This window comes from Sapajus apella, unplaced genomic scaffold (genome assembly GCF_009761245.1).
Source record: "Sapajus apella isolate SASKATOON/1434 unplaced genomic scaffold, GSC_monkey_1.0 scaffold73, whole genome shotgun sequence".
In the NCBI taxonomy this organism is placed as follows: Eukaryota; Metazoa; Chordata; class Mammalia; order Primates; family Cebidae; genus Sapajus; species Sapajus apella.
In genome coordinates, this window is record NW_022437013.1 from 5,108,781 (window position 1) to 5,123,649 (window position 14,869).

At 40.5% G+C, this 14,869-nt stretch overlaps 1 protein-coding gene across 1 annotated transcript in view; it reads left to right on the forward strand.

Annotated features, from left to right (window-relative positions):
* The first annotated feature begins 3,299 nt into the window (after window positions 1-3,299).
* The window catches only part of AMMECR1 (AMMECR nuclear protein 1), a 127,933-nt gene continuing 116,363 nt past the window's right edge, over window positions 3,300-14,869 (forward strand). The window contains exon 1 of the mRNA XM_032250943.1: window positions 3,300-3,931. Within this exon, the coding sequence (XP_032106834.1) occupies window positions 3,462-3,931 (470 nt within the window). The 5' untranslated portion in view covers window positions 3,300-3,461. The remainder of the gene's footprint in view (window positions 3,932-14,869) is intronic.

Consider the following 14,869-nt stretch of genomic DNA (forward strand, 5'->3'; position numbering starts at 1 on the left):
CACCCAGTGTGCACTTTGCATAGATTTAAAAAAAAATTCACAAAATTTGTTCTGTGGATTTCGTTTATGTTTCAGTGAAATATGTTTCTTTTTATGGTGGTGACTTTGCAAGAAAACAAGGCCAGGAGAGGCATTTCCTCAAAGGCCTAAAGGAGACATTACCACCACCACCACCACCACCACTACTTGCCAAGGAATTTATAAAGCATCTTGAGGCTCAAGGTTAGTATGGGAGACCAGCCAGGCTCAGAAGTTAATACAAAGATAAAGGTTAGTATTTTTCCCTCTTTTAGCCCACCAATACAACAAACTACTTAAATAGTAACCCCCATCAGTCAGGTAATGATGTCTTTTCTACAATTATCATATTTGACTTTGTCTATTTTCTTTATGCTAGTGAGGTTTGGAATTAGAATTGAAAATCCTCTAGGGAAAAGCTATTTTTGTAATTCAGCTGGGGTGTCCTTGTCTTTGGGTTTTCCCATTGCATCAGTCCCTTAGCCTGGCAGGATAGCCATGATAGTGCTTTGTCTTTTAGATGAAATGCAGAACTAAGGACATGACTACTGGTGCTTATTAAAGATTCCTTGCTATTTTTCACAAGAGTAGGGGCGTTAGACTCTTGTCTACTGGCCAAATTCTATATTGGGAGATTACATTCTGCTTTCCTAAATTCCCCTAGCAGAAGCAGCCATCCATGATATCCTACTTTGCTTCCTGTGCTAAACTGTTGTGTGATGTCATTAAATGGCTCTGGATTTTTACTCAAGAAATGATCACTTTAGTGGAATGGGGAGTAAATCGGTACTTATTTTCTGATACTATATTCAATCTAGTTTCAAACAAATTAAAAGGTAGGCTGTTACACTTAAGGACAAAGTACAAAACAAAACACCTTAACGTACAACGTACAAAACACTCTAACGTACCAGTTGTTGTGGTGCTTTAAAAGAAAAAAAAAACAAAAAACAATCTACTTTCTCTTCTGTAACATAGCCAAAAATATTAATGCATTTCTTTTACTCTATTAGTAGTTGACAATGAATTATTTGCTTCAAACATAAGGTTAATTCTAACAGTGATGAAGTTTGAGAGGATGAAATTACATATTGCCGACTGATTAAACTATCTCTTCTGTCTTTAGGCTGCATCTAACCATCCCAGACTTTCATTTGTCTATCTCATAAAAATATTTTTGGGCTGGGTGCTGTGGCTCACATCTGTAATCACAGCACTTTGGGAGGCCGAGGCGGGTGGACCACCTGAAGTCGGGAGTTTGAGATCAGCCTGGCGATCACGGTAAAACCCCATCTCTGCCAAAAAGTCAAAAATTAGCCGGGCGTGGGGGCAGGCACCAGTAATCCCAGCTACTCTGGAAGCTGAGGCAGGAGAATCACTTGAACCCAGGAGGCAGAGGTTGCAGTGAGCCTAGATTGCGCCATTGCACTCCAGCTTGGGCAAAAGAACGAGACTCCGTCTCAAAAAAACGAAAACAAAACAAAAAAAACCTCTTTTTGGAAGGAGATTTTTCATCTTTCCTTGATAACATATTTCAGTGTCTCTCAATTTTTCCATAAAAACTAAGTTTTTATTTGTGTTTAACCTTGGTTCCCACCTGCTGGAGTGTAATGTCACTATCATTTGTTCATCATTAGCCTTGTTATAACATATTTTTAGTGAGAGGCAATATAGGATTATGGTATGGTTTTTGGAATCAGATATGCTGGCATTCCAGTGCTGGCTCTGTCACTTTCTGGGTGTGTGATGTTGGGCAAATTACTTCTGAGGTTTAATAGCTTCATCTGTGAATGAGTAACCTCAGAGCATCACTCTGAAGATAAAATGAGATAGTATCTTATTTTGAAGGATTATGGGGTAAGATGAGGCATGGTACAGGGCACCTAAAAAGTGTTCAATACATAGTACAATAGCTATTTATCTGATTACATGCATGTATCTGACTTAATTCATAAACTCTTTAAGAGTGGGAGGCATACTTCCTGCGCATTCCCTGGATTTCAACAGAAGTGTAGTGTTGTGCACATAGTATGGTGCAGAGGCTCAATATTTACTGAAAGAATAAATTGTTTTGTTTTTATTCCCTGAGGGGAATGAACAGCCCCCAGCTACCTGCAAGATCCCACGCATGTAGATAAAAGGTGACAAAAATCAATCTGCAGTTTTTAAATATGCAGATACCTGACTTTATCTGGATGTTTTAGCATGGTGTAGATACAATGCAAATAACTTACACTTGCTATTTCTGTCAGGTTCATTTCTATGAATTTTAGCATTTGATTATTGTCATTATTTTTATTATTAAGCTGCACTAAGGCGCCCAGAAAGGGACTGACTCATATGCCTCCTCATCCATCCAAGCATTTAACTGAGAAATTTAAAAAAATGAATATTAAGAGCTAATTATATACTTGAACAATATATTTCAATTTGTGACTAAGTACATTACCTTCCCTATTTATCTCTAAGATCTGATAACTACAGATAATATTTCTAATTGCTTTGTTTCCAAGCCAAGAAATAAAAACCAAAACCAGAAAAGTCCACCACTGCAAGTCCCAAAGCACAATTAGTATCTATCTTTGAACCAGTGAAGTATTGGTTAAGACTTTATTTTTAGCTTTTAAATGTTTACACGGGGCTAGGAGTGTTAAGTCGGGGGAGCAACTACAAGATACATAGATTCAATCAGACTTGAATATTTGTCTATAAGGAAAGGAAACAGTATTACTTTTTTACCGTAATCTCGGAAAACCTCTGGTGTGTACTTAGGCTAGAATTAAAAACCGCAGCGTGGCCATTTCCCCGACTGCTTTGTACATACTTTACAGGGGCGGTCTCAGGTGTGGAGCTCCGGGCACCTGCTTGCTCACACTCAAACAGTTCAGAAACCTGTGTATTTGAGGCCAGGTGGCTCAAGTTCCACGTAAATGGCCTTAAGTGCCATTAATACTACGTGCAGCGGGGGTCACTGAGCTGTGCTTTGGGACTTGGATGCTTACCTCGGACTTTCTCCTTTCTTCCCCCCTGCCCCCACTAGTTTCCCTTTCCTTCCTTCCTTCCCAGGCGTGCCCACCTCCTCCCTTTGCTCCCACTCGCCACTGCCTGACTCTTGTTTCCTTCACCTTCCTAATCGGCTTCCTGTCTTCCATCCTATGCCGGCCGCAGAGATTGAGATTGGGGCTGGGGCTGCAGCTCAGAAGCGGCACGAGTCGGGCTGGACAGGCGTGAGGCACCCAGCCGCGAAAGCGCGGGGCGCGCGCCGAAGCGGGGGCGCGCGCGGGGCAGCCGCGTGTCTAGGCAGACGGGGCCGGGAGCGGCGCGCGCGCGCCCCGCCAGCCTCTGGCGCGCCCCCGGCGGCCGGGGCCGCAGCGTGCTCGCCCCCGCCGCCAGCTCGCCTCACTTATGGGTCGGAAACGCTGCGTGGGGGAGACTGTTCCAAGATGGCGGCGGGTTGCTGCGGGGTGAAGAAGCAGAAACTGTCCAGTTCGCCCCCCTCTGGCTCCGGTGGCGGTGGTGGCGCCTCCTCCTCCTCCCACTGCAGCGGAGAGAGTCAGTGCCGAGCTGGGGAGCTGGGACTAGGAGGCGCCGGTACGCGGCTCAACGGGCTGGGAGGTCTAACCGGAGGAGGTAGCGGCAGCGGCTGTACCCTCTCTCCCCCCGAGAGCTGCGGCGGCGGCGGGGGGATCGCCCTGTCGCCACCAGCGAGCTGCGGAGTGGGGACCCTACTTTCTACCCCGGCCGCCGCCACCTCTTCCTCACCCTCCTCTTCGTCCGCCGCCTCGTCCTCATCGCCGGGCTCCCGGAAGATGGTGGTGTCAGCAGAGATGTGCTGCTTTTGCTTCGATGTGCTCTACTGTCACCTGTACGGATACCAGCAGCCCCGGACCCCCCGATTCACCAACGAGCCCTAGTGAGTACCGTGCCCTCTGCCGCCCTCTCCCTTGCGCTCGGGATGGGGCTCAGAGTTGAGGCAAAGTGCGAGTCCGCCTCCTGGCCGGCGGATGCCCCTGCCCTCTCGCTGCCCGGGTCCCCGGAGCCACTTAACTGAAGTAAGGGCACCCTCCGCTTTCTGCCCTCCGAGGCAGGCACCCCACACTTGGAGCAGGGTGCTGCTTGCAAGGGATGGCTCCGGGGCTCCCAGAGGTGTTAGCTTTCTCTTTGCGATAACTTCGAGGAGTTTTGACTCTTTCCTTATCTCCTTAACCACCCCCACCACCCCTCACCCTGCAGGGGTTTTGGAGATCTGGGTTGTTACTCAAGGTGTCGACCTCTCCTCACTTTGGTTTCCATTACCCCAAGTGAAAGCCCCGCCAGTATTCCCGCCCCGCGTACCTTGCACATGGAGAACTACTATCCCATTGCAGGGCGAAAAATAACAACTATGCAACTTCTGTTAGTGATGGAACTTAGCTCTGGAGCTTGTGAGAAGGGTACCCATCTTTTCCTCTGGATTTCCTTGTGCCCTAGGGAACGGGGAGGTTTCTTAGAACACATTTTCCCTTACTACCTATTTTTATCCAAATACACCCGTTAAAATCTGTTTCTCGTGTAGCGAGCGCACTGCCGGCTTCCTCACATTTGAAGAGACCTTTCTTTTTTTTCATTCCACCGCCTGGGTAATAGCTCATTCAAAGAGAGCTGTCCCCACAGAGCCACTGTCAGTTTGTACATTAAGCATGCATTCGCTTTTGTGTTGATTTCACTTTTTAAGAAATCCATGTTATACTCGACGATTTGAAAACAGTTAAATAGTAACTGTGTAGGAATTGTTATGGTTTCCTTTGGTTTTGTACCTCAAATTATTTTACCCTTCAAGTGTGTGGTTGAAAAATTTTAAGAAAGCACTGTTACAGCTAAAAGCCAGGTTAATTCTAATCCCTGTCCATTTGGATGTGTGGGAGATGGGGCATATGGTTTATTTTTAATGTGTAAACTGAGTGTAAACTGACTTTTTGAGTTAAATGCTAGACAGAATGTAAAGACCAAGAGAGGGCAGAATGAGAAAAAGTGCAATTGCTTTTATTTGAGTACTTAGCATCAACAAGAATAATAATACAGAAAAATTTCAGTGAAACTCGTACTGAAAGACTTCAGCCCCTTTTCCAGCTACAACAAGTGTGCCTTGTCCCCATATCATAAATACCTGGATTGATGTTCTTTTAAAATTGCACCTTTTCATTTTGTGAGATTAGAGGATTGGACTACTATTGGATAAGTATAAACACTTCTGCCTAGACTAAAATATTAAATTAATATGTAAAGTGGAAATTACAATAAAGTGTCCTGGAAATTGTGCATTTGTACTGTTTGTTTTCTTTGGCTTTTATGCTTTAAATGTCTTTAATTTTGTATGACTCTTTTGTGGTCTGTGCATTTTTCTTTTAGACTTGGTTAATCTTTGGGCATTGGTTCATGAGAAGTACAAGAAAGAGCATCCAGGAGAACACTTTGTCCAATAAGTATCTTTATACATTTCATAGTGTTAATTCTAGACGCTTAAATCCTAAGTCCACACCTTTATTTAGCCAATTAATTTTTTTGGTTAAGAAGTAAAATTCATTTTGAAAAGACTGCCATGTAAAAAAATCTGTGAAATATTTATTAGTTTGAGTCACTTATTTGTGACTTTCCTGCCTTCTCTTGGATGTCTGTGATGTATTAAAGCTAGTCCTGGGATGATACTTAGGTTGGCTCTGCAAAGTCATGGGACTGCAAAAATTCACTCCTGTTTAGTTCTTGAGCTGTTACATGAGTTTGGCAAAGGCTGTTTTAGTATTCACGCTCCATTGCTCCAAAGCATATGAGAACACACTTTCAGGAGGTGCTATTTTCACACATTTTAAAGTGAGTTTGGGTTAACTCAATGACTATAACAAGAATTTTAAAAGGAAAGTGAGCTTGACCAGTTCATACAGAAAATGCTTTTGAAAATATCATTTTAACAGTAGCCACTTTGCACACGTATTCTCTTCAAATACCCCAGCCCCTGGAGTTCTTTTTCATGGAATTAAACAGATGATAGGACACACTTTTGACCAGCCCCTGTAGTTCTTTTTCATGGAATTAAACAGATGATAGGACACACTTTTGACCACTGTGGATATGTTGAAACAGTGGTGGAAGAATAATAACTATTATTATTTAGGAGACCTTGAATATGTCATGTATTCTATAAAACAGCTAATTTAGAGTAGACACTGAACATGACCAAGTGGAGAATGAAAGTTCACATAAGTGGAAAGTGGACTGCCTTATTTCCATTTATCTTCAATTCATGTTTGAGGTGTACTGTGGAAAATTCAGGAAAACTTGTTGGTTATGGGAGGGAAATAACTAAGCATTTAAGAGTGCCTTAGTAACTACCACACATTTGTCTTTCTGTTTTACATTTAACAGCATTGTGTACTTACTAGTGTGGGTTTATCCTAAGTGCCATAAGACATAAATAGATATATTGGGATTTTTTCTCTCAGTGATTATCATGTCATGAGCAGTGTATTTCAGGTCCTGTCTCTGTCCACCAGAAGATGCACTTTTGACAATTTTAACTTTTCATGTAAAAGCACACTCTTTTCATCCATCTCCACAACCTTTCTCTCAATGTCTGTAACTGGTGAAATCCTCATTTTCTAAGTTTAGAAGTTCTAGACCCATCAGTTAGTTATCCTTCCACTCTGAAAGATTATTGGAAATTTCAAGTCATCTATATGTTTCAGTATCGAGGGGATGTCAATATATGAACAGGCTCTATAGATACAAATTCTTAACTGTTGCTGCCATTTTTTAAGTACCTACCCAATTGCAGAGAGCATTGTACAGGCAGGTTTGTGCACAGAAATCCGGTTCAAGACATGAGGAAAACTTTACTGCATTTTGCTATTCAAACTCAGAGCTCTTGAATTTATGTCAGTGAGCCCAGATAGCTATTTTTTAGGAACCTGTTTGCTACTATAAAGGGATCCACTGTGCCGAGTGTTGAGCCAGTTAGATTCTAGAGCAGCCATTCTTAACCTTGCTGCACATTGGAGTCACTGGGAAGTTATTAAAAATATGGATGCCTGAGTCCCAACCCCAGAGATTCTGATTTAATTGGTCTTGGATGGGGCCTGGGAATCAGGATTAGTAAAAGCTCCCCAGGTGAGTTTAATGTGCAGCCAACGTGGCGAACCACTGGTTACATTCTACTGAATCTTTCTCTTGAGATTTGGATTAATTTGGTCTAGGGTAATGCCTTGGAATCTGTATTTTATGAGCACCCTGGGTAATTTCAGTAAACAACTGATTTGAGAAGCTCTTGCATTGTAGTCTGCAGAAGACATCACCTTAGAAATTGTTACAAATGTAGGCTCTCAGACCCTGCCTTAGACTTGTTGAATTCGAATCTACATTTTAACAGGCTCCCCAGGTGATTCTTCTGCACATTAAAGTTTAAGGAGGACTGGTTCCCAAACTTTGGAGTACATCATAATCTGTAGTGCTAGTTAAAACACAAATTGCTGGGCCCCATTCCCAGAGTTTCTGATTCAGTTGGTGTGGGGTGGGGCAGTGAATTTGCATTTCTAACAAGTTCCCTGGTGATGCTGATGCTACAGTTCCCAGGGCCACATGTTGAGAACCACTGGGCTAGAGAGAAGTGAGGACCTGAATGAGTACTTCAGCGACTATAATGGAAAGGCAATTTTCAAGGCCATGTTTCAGTATAAAACTTCCTGCTTCTGTGTCATTATGCTTTAGCATGTTCATTCTAACTTAGCACCGTGGAGATTGAGTGTTGCCAAGAGTCTGAGGTTCTTGGGATGGTTTTAGCTGAGGGGTGAGGGTGACTCTTGGAAACCCGTGGTATGATTTTAGGTCCTTTTTCAGAAATTGTTAAATGTAAGATATACATTTTAGTAGTTAAAAACATTACAAATATGATACCTTAAGGTCAATAGTATTGATTTTAATAAGTAAAGCCCCCTTTGTTCCCATAAAAATGCTCTTATGATTCTTTCTTTCACTAACGTCTTGTGAAAAGATTTTAAAAGCTTTTATGTGTGCTTATGGTTGCTGGATTTCATTTTAAGACTTTCCCACTGTAACAAAAATATAAAAGGATTCTGCTAAGGCATTGGGACTGTTCAGTCTTGTATCTTTAATGCTGCTGCGTGTCACGTTACTTGAACTTTTTATTTTAATCATCTTACCACCTTTGAAGTTAACATAATACTACATTTTGTATAGACCATAGCACAGAGAAGATTCTTTATTGTTAAAATACATCAATAAGTATGGTTTTAAATTGCAATGAATAAAATGTATTTTAAAAAAAATCCACTCCCAAACATGCAGATTTTGAGAGTCTGATGAGGTGTTTGAACAGTTAACTCTTTATCGTCTTGCCACAGTAGTCAAGTTACTGTTTTTCAGTGTGCTTGGGAGGAATTGGGTTGTATTGGGAGTAGGCACTTTCTTTCACCAGAACTGTAGTAATCCTATTGCACTATCAAAAAGATGATTTGATAGTGCAGCTCAGGTTAAAGTGATATTAAATTTGCATTTTATACATAAGTTATTGTATTTTTATTATACGCTTTTTGATGAAGATTGACCAGAATAGCCAGAAGATGTATCTGTCTGTTGCGCATAATGCCATGAGGTCATGACAGATTTCCTTATCCATACTAACATAATGGTACTAACTTGCATTCTTTTGTCATAATGCATAGTTTTTCTTATAAAAGAAAAACACTATCAGAAAAATTGTTGAGTCTTTTAAGATAAAATATGGTGGTTTTTTAACAGTGTTGATTCTCATTAGAAGACAATCTGATGTTGTATATTACTGATAGAAAAGAAGGCAGGCATGTCCCCAGTTGTCAGTTGTTCTGTAAAAGCCCTCAGTGACTGAGCTAGAAGGATGGAGAAATATAAATCACAAAATTGTTTTTATATCCATGCATAAAGGTATATGTGGGACAAGGTATATTTAGTTTAAAAGACAATGCTTATTTTGCCTTCTCCCTCATATGGCCAAAGGGAGTGATAATTTAGCCCATAATTTTTCTTGCTTATGAATTATGTTTGTGCCGCATTCAGGTTTCAGTTAGCGGGTGGCAGCCAAGTAGGAATCTCTGCTGAAATCTCTCAGTCCAATGGGAAGAAAGACCACTACTGAAAAAGTGAAAAATGGTCTGTTACCCATGCATGAGTTGTTTTCCTAAGTATGTGTTTCTCAGGCACATGCTAATATTTGTGGTGTTGCCTTTTTAAAAACTGTATGCTTTTTGAAACAATTTGTGTTATAAACACTAAAACCTTTAGCTTCAGTGGATTATATTTTTGAAGTGAGTTGCATTTCCTATTTATAGACAATTTTACTTTTTGAGAATTTATGTGTGAAACACTAAAACTTGTGTAATGAGATTAGTCAGTTCCCAAGTTTTCCTGATTTCAATAGGCATTATTCTGTACTCTCGAAGTCACACATGCTTGCCTGTTATAAAGTAGCACAATAACCAGGGCTTTTACATTTAAATTTTGTTAAATAGTCTCTTTTTCAAACTTGTGTAATAATGTCTCTTTTTGATACTGTCCTGAATCAATTACGCTAAGTGAGGACCAGCAGTAAAACCCAGTGTCTGCCAAGAATGGACCCTCAATGTGTAAGCTGTCTTTCCACAATCAGTAATTGGGCAGTTGCTCACAAGACACTGGAGACAGTGTGGGAAACCAGTGGTTGTGTAGGTGGGAAGAGTAGATTCCCAACAGTAAACTTATTTAGAGTTTAGCTTCTGTAGTTAGTGTTGCTAAGAGCAAAAATGACCCACAGCTTATGTAGTATAAAGAAAAGAACCCGAAGGAAGAACTACAGTGTAATAGTATAGTTGGTTGGGTGGAGCATATTTTATGTTCGGTCCAACTATAAGTGGCATCTTTTGTATCAAGTGTGGGTGTATTTTCTACAGCTCTTAGTGTTTCATACATTCATACTTGCTCAAAGTTAAAAATGTTAGTGTTGAATAGCTGAGTGGAAATTATATGTCATTGGAAAAAAACCCTGTTTTTATAAAAAAGCATATACATTATCCTAAGTTCCATGGTTGGAAACCAAAAAATAGAAGAAGTAGTCCTATCCTCACTGAGCTTACAGTCCTGTTCAAGATATGATACCATTATCAAAGTTGCTTGAAATACTTAGAAAGCAATATATACATGATTGTAGATTAATAAAATAGACATAAAATACATATGCATGGAAATGACACGGAATAAAGGAGTGGTCAAGGAGAAGGCTATAGAGAAGGAATAACTGGAACTAAGTTTTTAAATGGAGGAGGTACAGAAATTATTGGTAGAGTCTGTTTGACCAGTAAATCTTGAAGTCTTACTAGGTTGTTCTTAAACCCATTGCTGTCACCACCACACCCCTTGCCACAGTACTTGGGGATTCCCAGCAGCTGTCTTCAGTCAGCAACTTGCACTCTCAGCATTCTTCATACCACTCCCCTTGTTCTGGTCTCTAAGATCATAAAACTTAAAGGAAATTAAAAGTAGCCTTCATGTTGAGAATCCTCTGGGGAAGCTGGATAAGAGATCTTGCATCTGCTTATATAGTTTCTTGTATTAGGAAGAGAACAGGATTTGTAGAAGAGTCCTTTAGAGTATAGATGAATTGGGCGAAGAGTCTCAGGATAGGGGAGACTAGGCTTAAGGTTATGAGGGCAGTAGGAAAACTGGCATTGGGAAGTGAAAAAGTCACCCCAGGGGCAGAGTTTGTGAATATAGGAATGTTGCAAAATTAAGAATTGGAAGAAGTTATCAGCATATGCAAAGGCTTGTACTGTAGGGCCAGGTTTTGTGTAGGAGTGGAAAGATTGTAGCTCACCTGTTTTTGGCTTCCATCATTGCCTCTTCTTTTCTTGGCTCTGTGCCTAGCTATTCTTCTGCTCAGGAAAAGTTTGTTAAACAGCTCTGTTGGAATGGCTATAAAATTTGATCACACATATAAGAACTCTCCTCCCCTTTCCCTCTTCACCTATTCCCAACTGTATCTAATTTGGGAGAAAGGATGAGAAGACACATTGGTTTATAGAATTTGTATCAAATATAAAGGTAGCTGGAATAGTTTTTAGGTGAGGACCTGTGATTAGGTGACTACACAAGCATAGAGAGGCGCTGCAGGAAAACAAAACAAAATAAAATAAAACAAAACAAAACAAAAAACATTCTGGTTGCTTGGCAGAAGTGAAAGAAGAGAGGCTTTGAAGATAATTCAGAGTTCCTAAGCCTGAGGAACCATGAGGATGGTGGTGCCATTAAAAAACATGGAGGGAATATGGAAAGAAACAAATGGTTGGGCAGATGAAGTCACATTTCTTACTATGTGTAGTTCCAAGTGTTGGAGGTTATAAAATGTTACTTTTTGAATTAGCAGAACTACAGAGAAGCAACAGAACTATTGTGATATTTTGGTTGGTCCTTTGGGATCACTCCCCTACCTTGTGACTTTGAACTGCTCAGATAAGTTGATATCAGTGATAGTTTTCAGCTTTGTGTTGCTAGTAAAAGTACCTGGCAGACCGTTGGCTTTCTTTAAAGTAGGTTTTTACATTTTCTCAGTCTTCAGGCTTATCAATTTGTAAAGCAGGCAGTGATCTTTACATTTTCTTATGTGTATATCATAGCACAGCCTTGAGCAAAATAAATCCTCATGGCAGACCATTCAGGAACTCATAGTTTTAGAACTTAAAGGAAATTTTTGAAGGACTAGAAGTGCCTTTTGGTGCGAGATTCTAGGTTGTGTGTCCTCAGGCTTAGAAAGTAAAATAGACGGAATCAAGCTGGATCTGTTTTGCAGCTTTGTTCAGTGATGAAGGATGGATCTTATGAACTGATGGGATCAGCAATATTGCTTTAGGATCTTTGCGATCTTCAGTAGATGGGCAAAAGTGAAAAGTTCTGCTTGAGTACAGGCCTACTAATATTAATTTTTTTCAATAAGGTCTGTGATAGTCTTGATGATTCTTGCCTTTCCCTACCTGTTTCATTTTACAGATAATCCACATTGTGACCCAAAGCCACATGCAGTGCTGGGAGAGCACAGTTGACTGTATTATGCAATATCCTGCCAGAAGATGCTGACCAGTTCTCTAGTAATGGAAAGTAGTGAGATTGAATTAACAGCCTGTATGGTTCACCTTGCTGTTCCATATACTTTCACTGTGATTTATAAGGATATTACATACAACTTTAGTAACATATTTTCTATTGAGATCTAGGATTGCTGCAAGGTGGTGACATTAGATTCTCTGCTTTGCTTTAGGTGTTAGTGGATCTTTGAGTCATTCTTATAGGATGGAATCTGTGAAAAATTGATTTTGATGCTGTTAGCCTAGGGGTCCCACAGCACTGTATCTGCCTCAAAGAAATTCTTATGGGCTAGTGGGCTAGTTACATTCGTGTGTTTCTTTTCTGTGACATCGTTATTGCTTATAGTAGCCTAACAACCACACGGTTAGGTTTAGGTGGTTTGGGGTGCAAATAAGTTATATAGCTGGTAAAATTTGGGCCTCAGTACATAATTCATTGTAGCAAGGCAAACACTTTGTGTATGCTGATTTTGAACAACACTAAAGTGTTTAGATTGATGGGTGCTTTTTACATCCTTTTTATGTGGTAATTAGAAGATGGCATTGGTGATTTATTCACTAAAGAAGAATCTCATGAAGTCTTGGCCTTTCTTCCATGAGTAGGTGTTCTCAACATACTTCATGAGTTTTCCCCATGATAACGACAAAAACAAATTAAAAACCAAACTTGTCACAGCTTCTTTTGCATTAAAACAAAACAAGTCAATAAAAAATTTGCCACTAGCTTGACTGGGTACTTGATTTTGTGGAACAGCTCTTTGATGTTAGGTAGGCACTGAGGAAGTCAGTAGTTAAAATTTTTTGTTGAGTTCACAGATCCATCTACCCCACACTCTTCTACTTGTCCACTCAAAAAACCCTCACAAGAACAAAAGGGGATGATATACTATTTCTCTGACACTAATGAGGTGGATGATGTGTGGTTTGTGGTATACTTTACTCCACAAACTCCTCCAACTATTAACCTGTCAGGGAAGTTTTTTTGTGGGACTTGGCTTTCCCACATTGTAGGCATTGGCTTTGTGGAGAAAGAGAGTCACCTGGGGCTTGAGGCAGGGACAGAGGGCATACAGGAATAGGGGAGGGAGTAAAATGAATTGTATTCAAGTGAGGTAAAGCATGGATTCAGGGCAGAAAAGGGAGATTGAGCATCTGATCTGGAGCAGGAGTGCTCCAAGGGACATGTTTTACATTATAAAAACTTAGATATCCCTCCTTTAGGACAAATGGCCACAACATTCTTGTTAAAAAAATAATTCTTCTGGCCTGGTGCTGTGGCTCACGCCTGTAATTCCAGCACTTAGAGAGGCCAAGGCAGGAGGATCGCTTGAGCCCAGTAGTTCCAGACCAGCCTGGACAACATAGTGAGACCCTATTTCTACAAATTATATATTTTTAAAACTTGGCATAATGGCACGCACCTGTAGTCCCAGCTACCTGGGAGGCTGAGGTGGGGGGATTGCTTGAACCCAGGAGGTTGAGGCTGCATTGAGCCGTGATCGCACCACTGAACTCCAGCCTGGATGACAGAGTCAGACCCTGTCTCAAAGAAAAAAAAAAAAAAGCTCCTAGCAGAAACAAATGCATATCATGAAGTTTCATAATATGAGGACCTGCTATGTGTCCTTTTAATGCTTCTAAGAGACCACATTGAAAACTGTTTGTACAATGTTTTCAGAATGAGGCCTCTGCATAACTTTGGAAGCTGTTGGGACAAGTAGCTTTACCCAAAAGAGCATAAATGTAGCCACTCTCCTGTAATTATCCTTACTTTTTTTTAGGCCTGATAGCCTTTACTTAGATGTGTGAAGTTTGTTTCATACAGTTTGCTCTCAGTTATTCTCTATACCAAAGATAATGGAACAGACCCTACTAAAGGATAGACCCAGGTATAATTTCTTACTGGCTGCAGAATACAGTCATACAAAGGTACAAACTTATCTCTTCTGTACCTTGTCTTAGATTCTCACAGGTAACTAGAGTGTCAGCCAGTTTTTGTTTATCAGTTTATCTTTAATTATATATATGTAGGCTGATTTTAGTTTATTTTACTCTTTTTTTTTTTTTTTTTTTTTTTTGAGATTGAGTCTCGCTGTGTCGCTCAGGCTGGAGTGCAATGGTCTGATCTTAGCTCACTGCAGCTTCTGCCTCCCATTTCAAGTGATTCTCCTGCCTCAGCCTCCTGAGTAGCTGGGATTACAGGTATCTGCCATCATGCCTGGCTAATTTTTGTATTTTTGTTGGCCAGGATGGTCTTGAACGCCTGACCTCAGGTGATTTGCCTGCCTCGGCCTCCCAAAGTGCTGGGATTACAGGCATGAGCTACCACGCCTGGCCGCTTATTTTTTATTGTAGTAAAAAACACGAGATTTTACTCTCTTCTGAATGTTTAAGTGTATAGTAATGTTAACTAGAAGCACTATGCTTAGCTTGTTTTTTAAAGGCACATAATAGTGGCTCTACTTAAAACAACTAATTTCTTATAGGAATTTTGGAAATCCTTTACAAATCAATCTTATACATGTATTAGAGGTGCACAAATCCTTTTTACAAGAGAGCCTAATTTAGGCTTTGAGGTATTTATTTTTCCAAACCTGTTGATGATTATGAGTAAACTAGAGTAAAGGCATTAAAGTTAGAAGTAACTTTTTTTTTTTTTTTTTTTTTTTTTTTTAAGATGAAATCTTGCTCTGTCACCCAGGCTGGAGTGCAGTGGC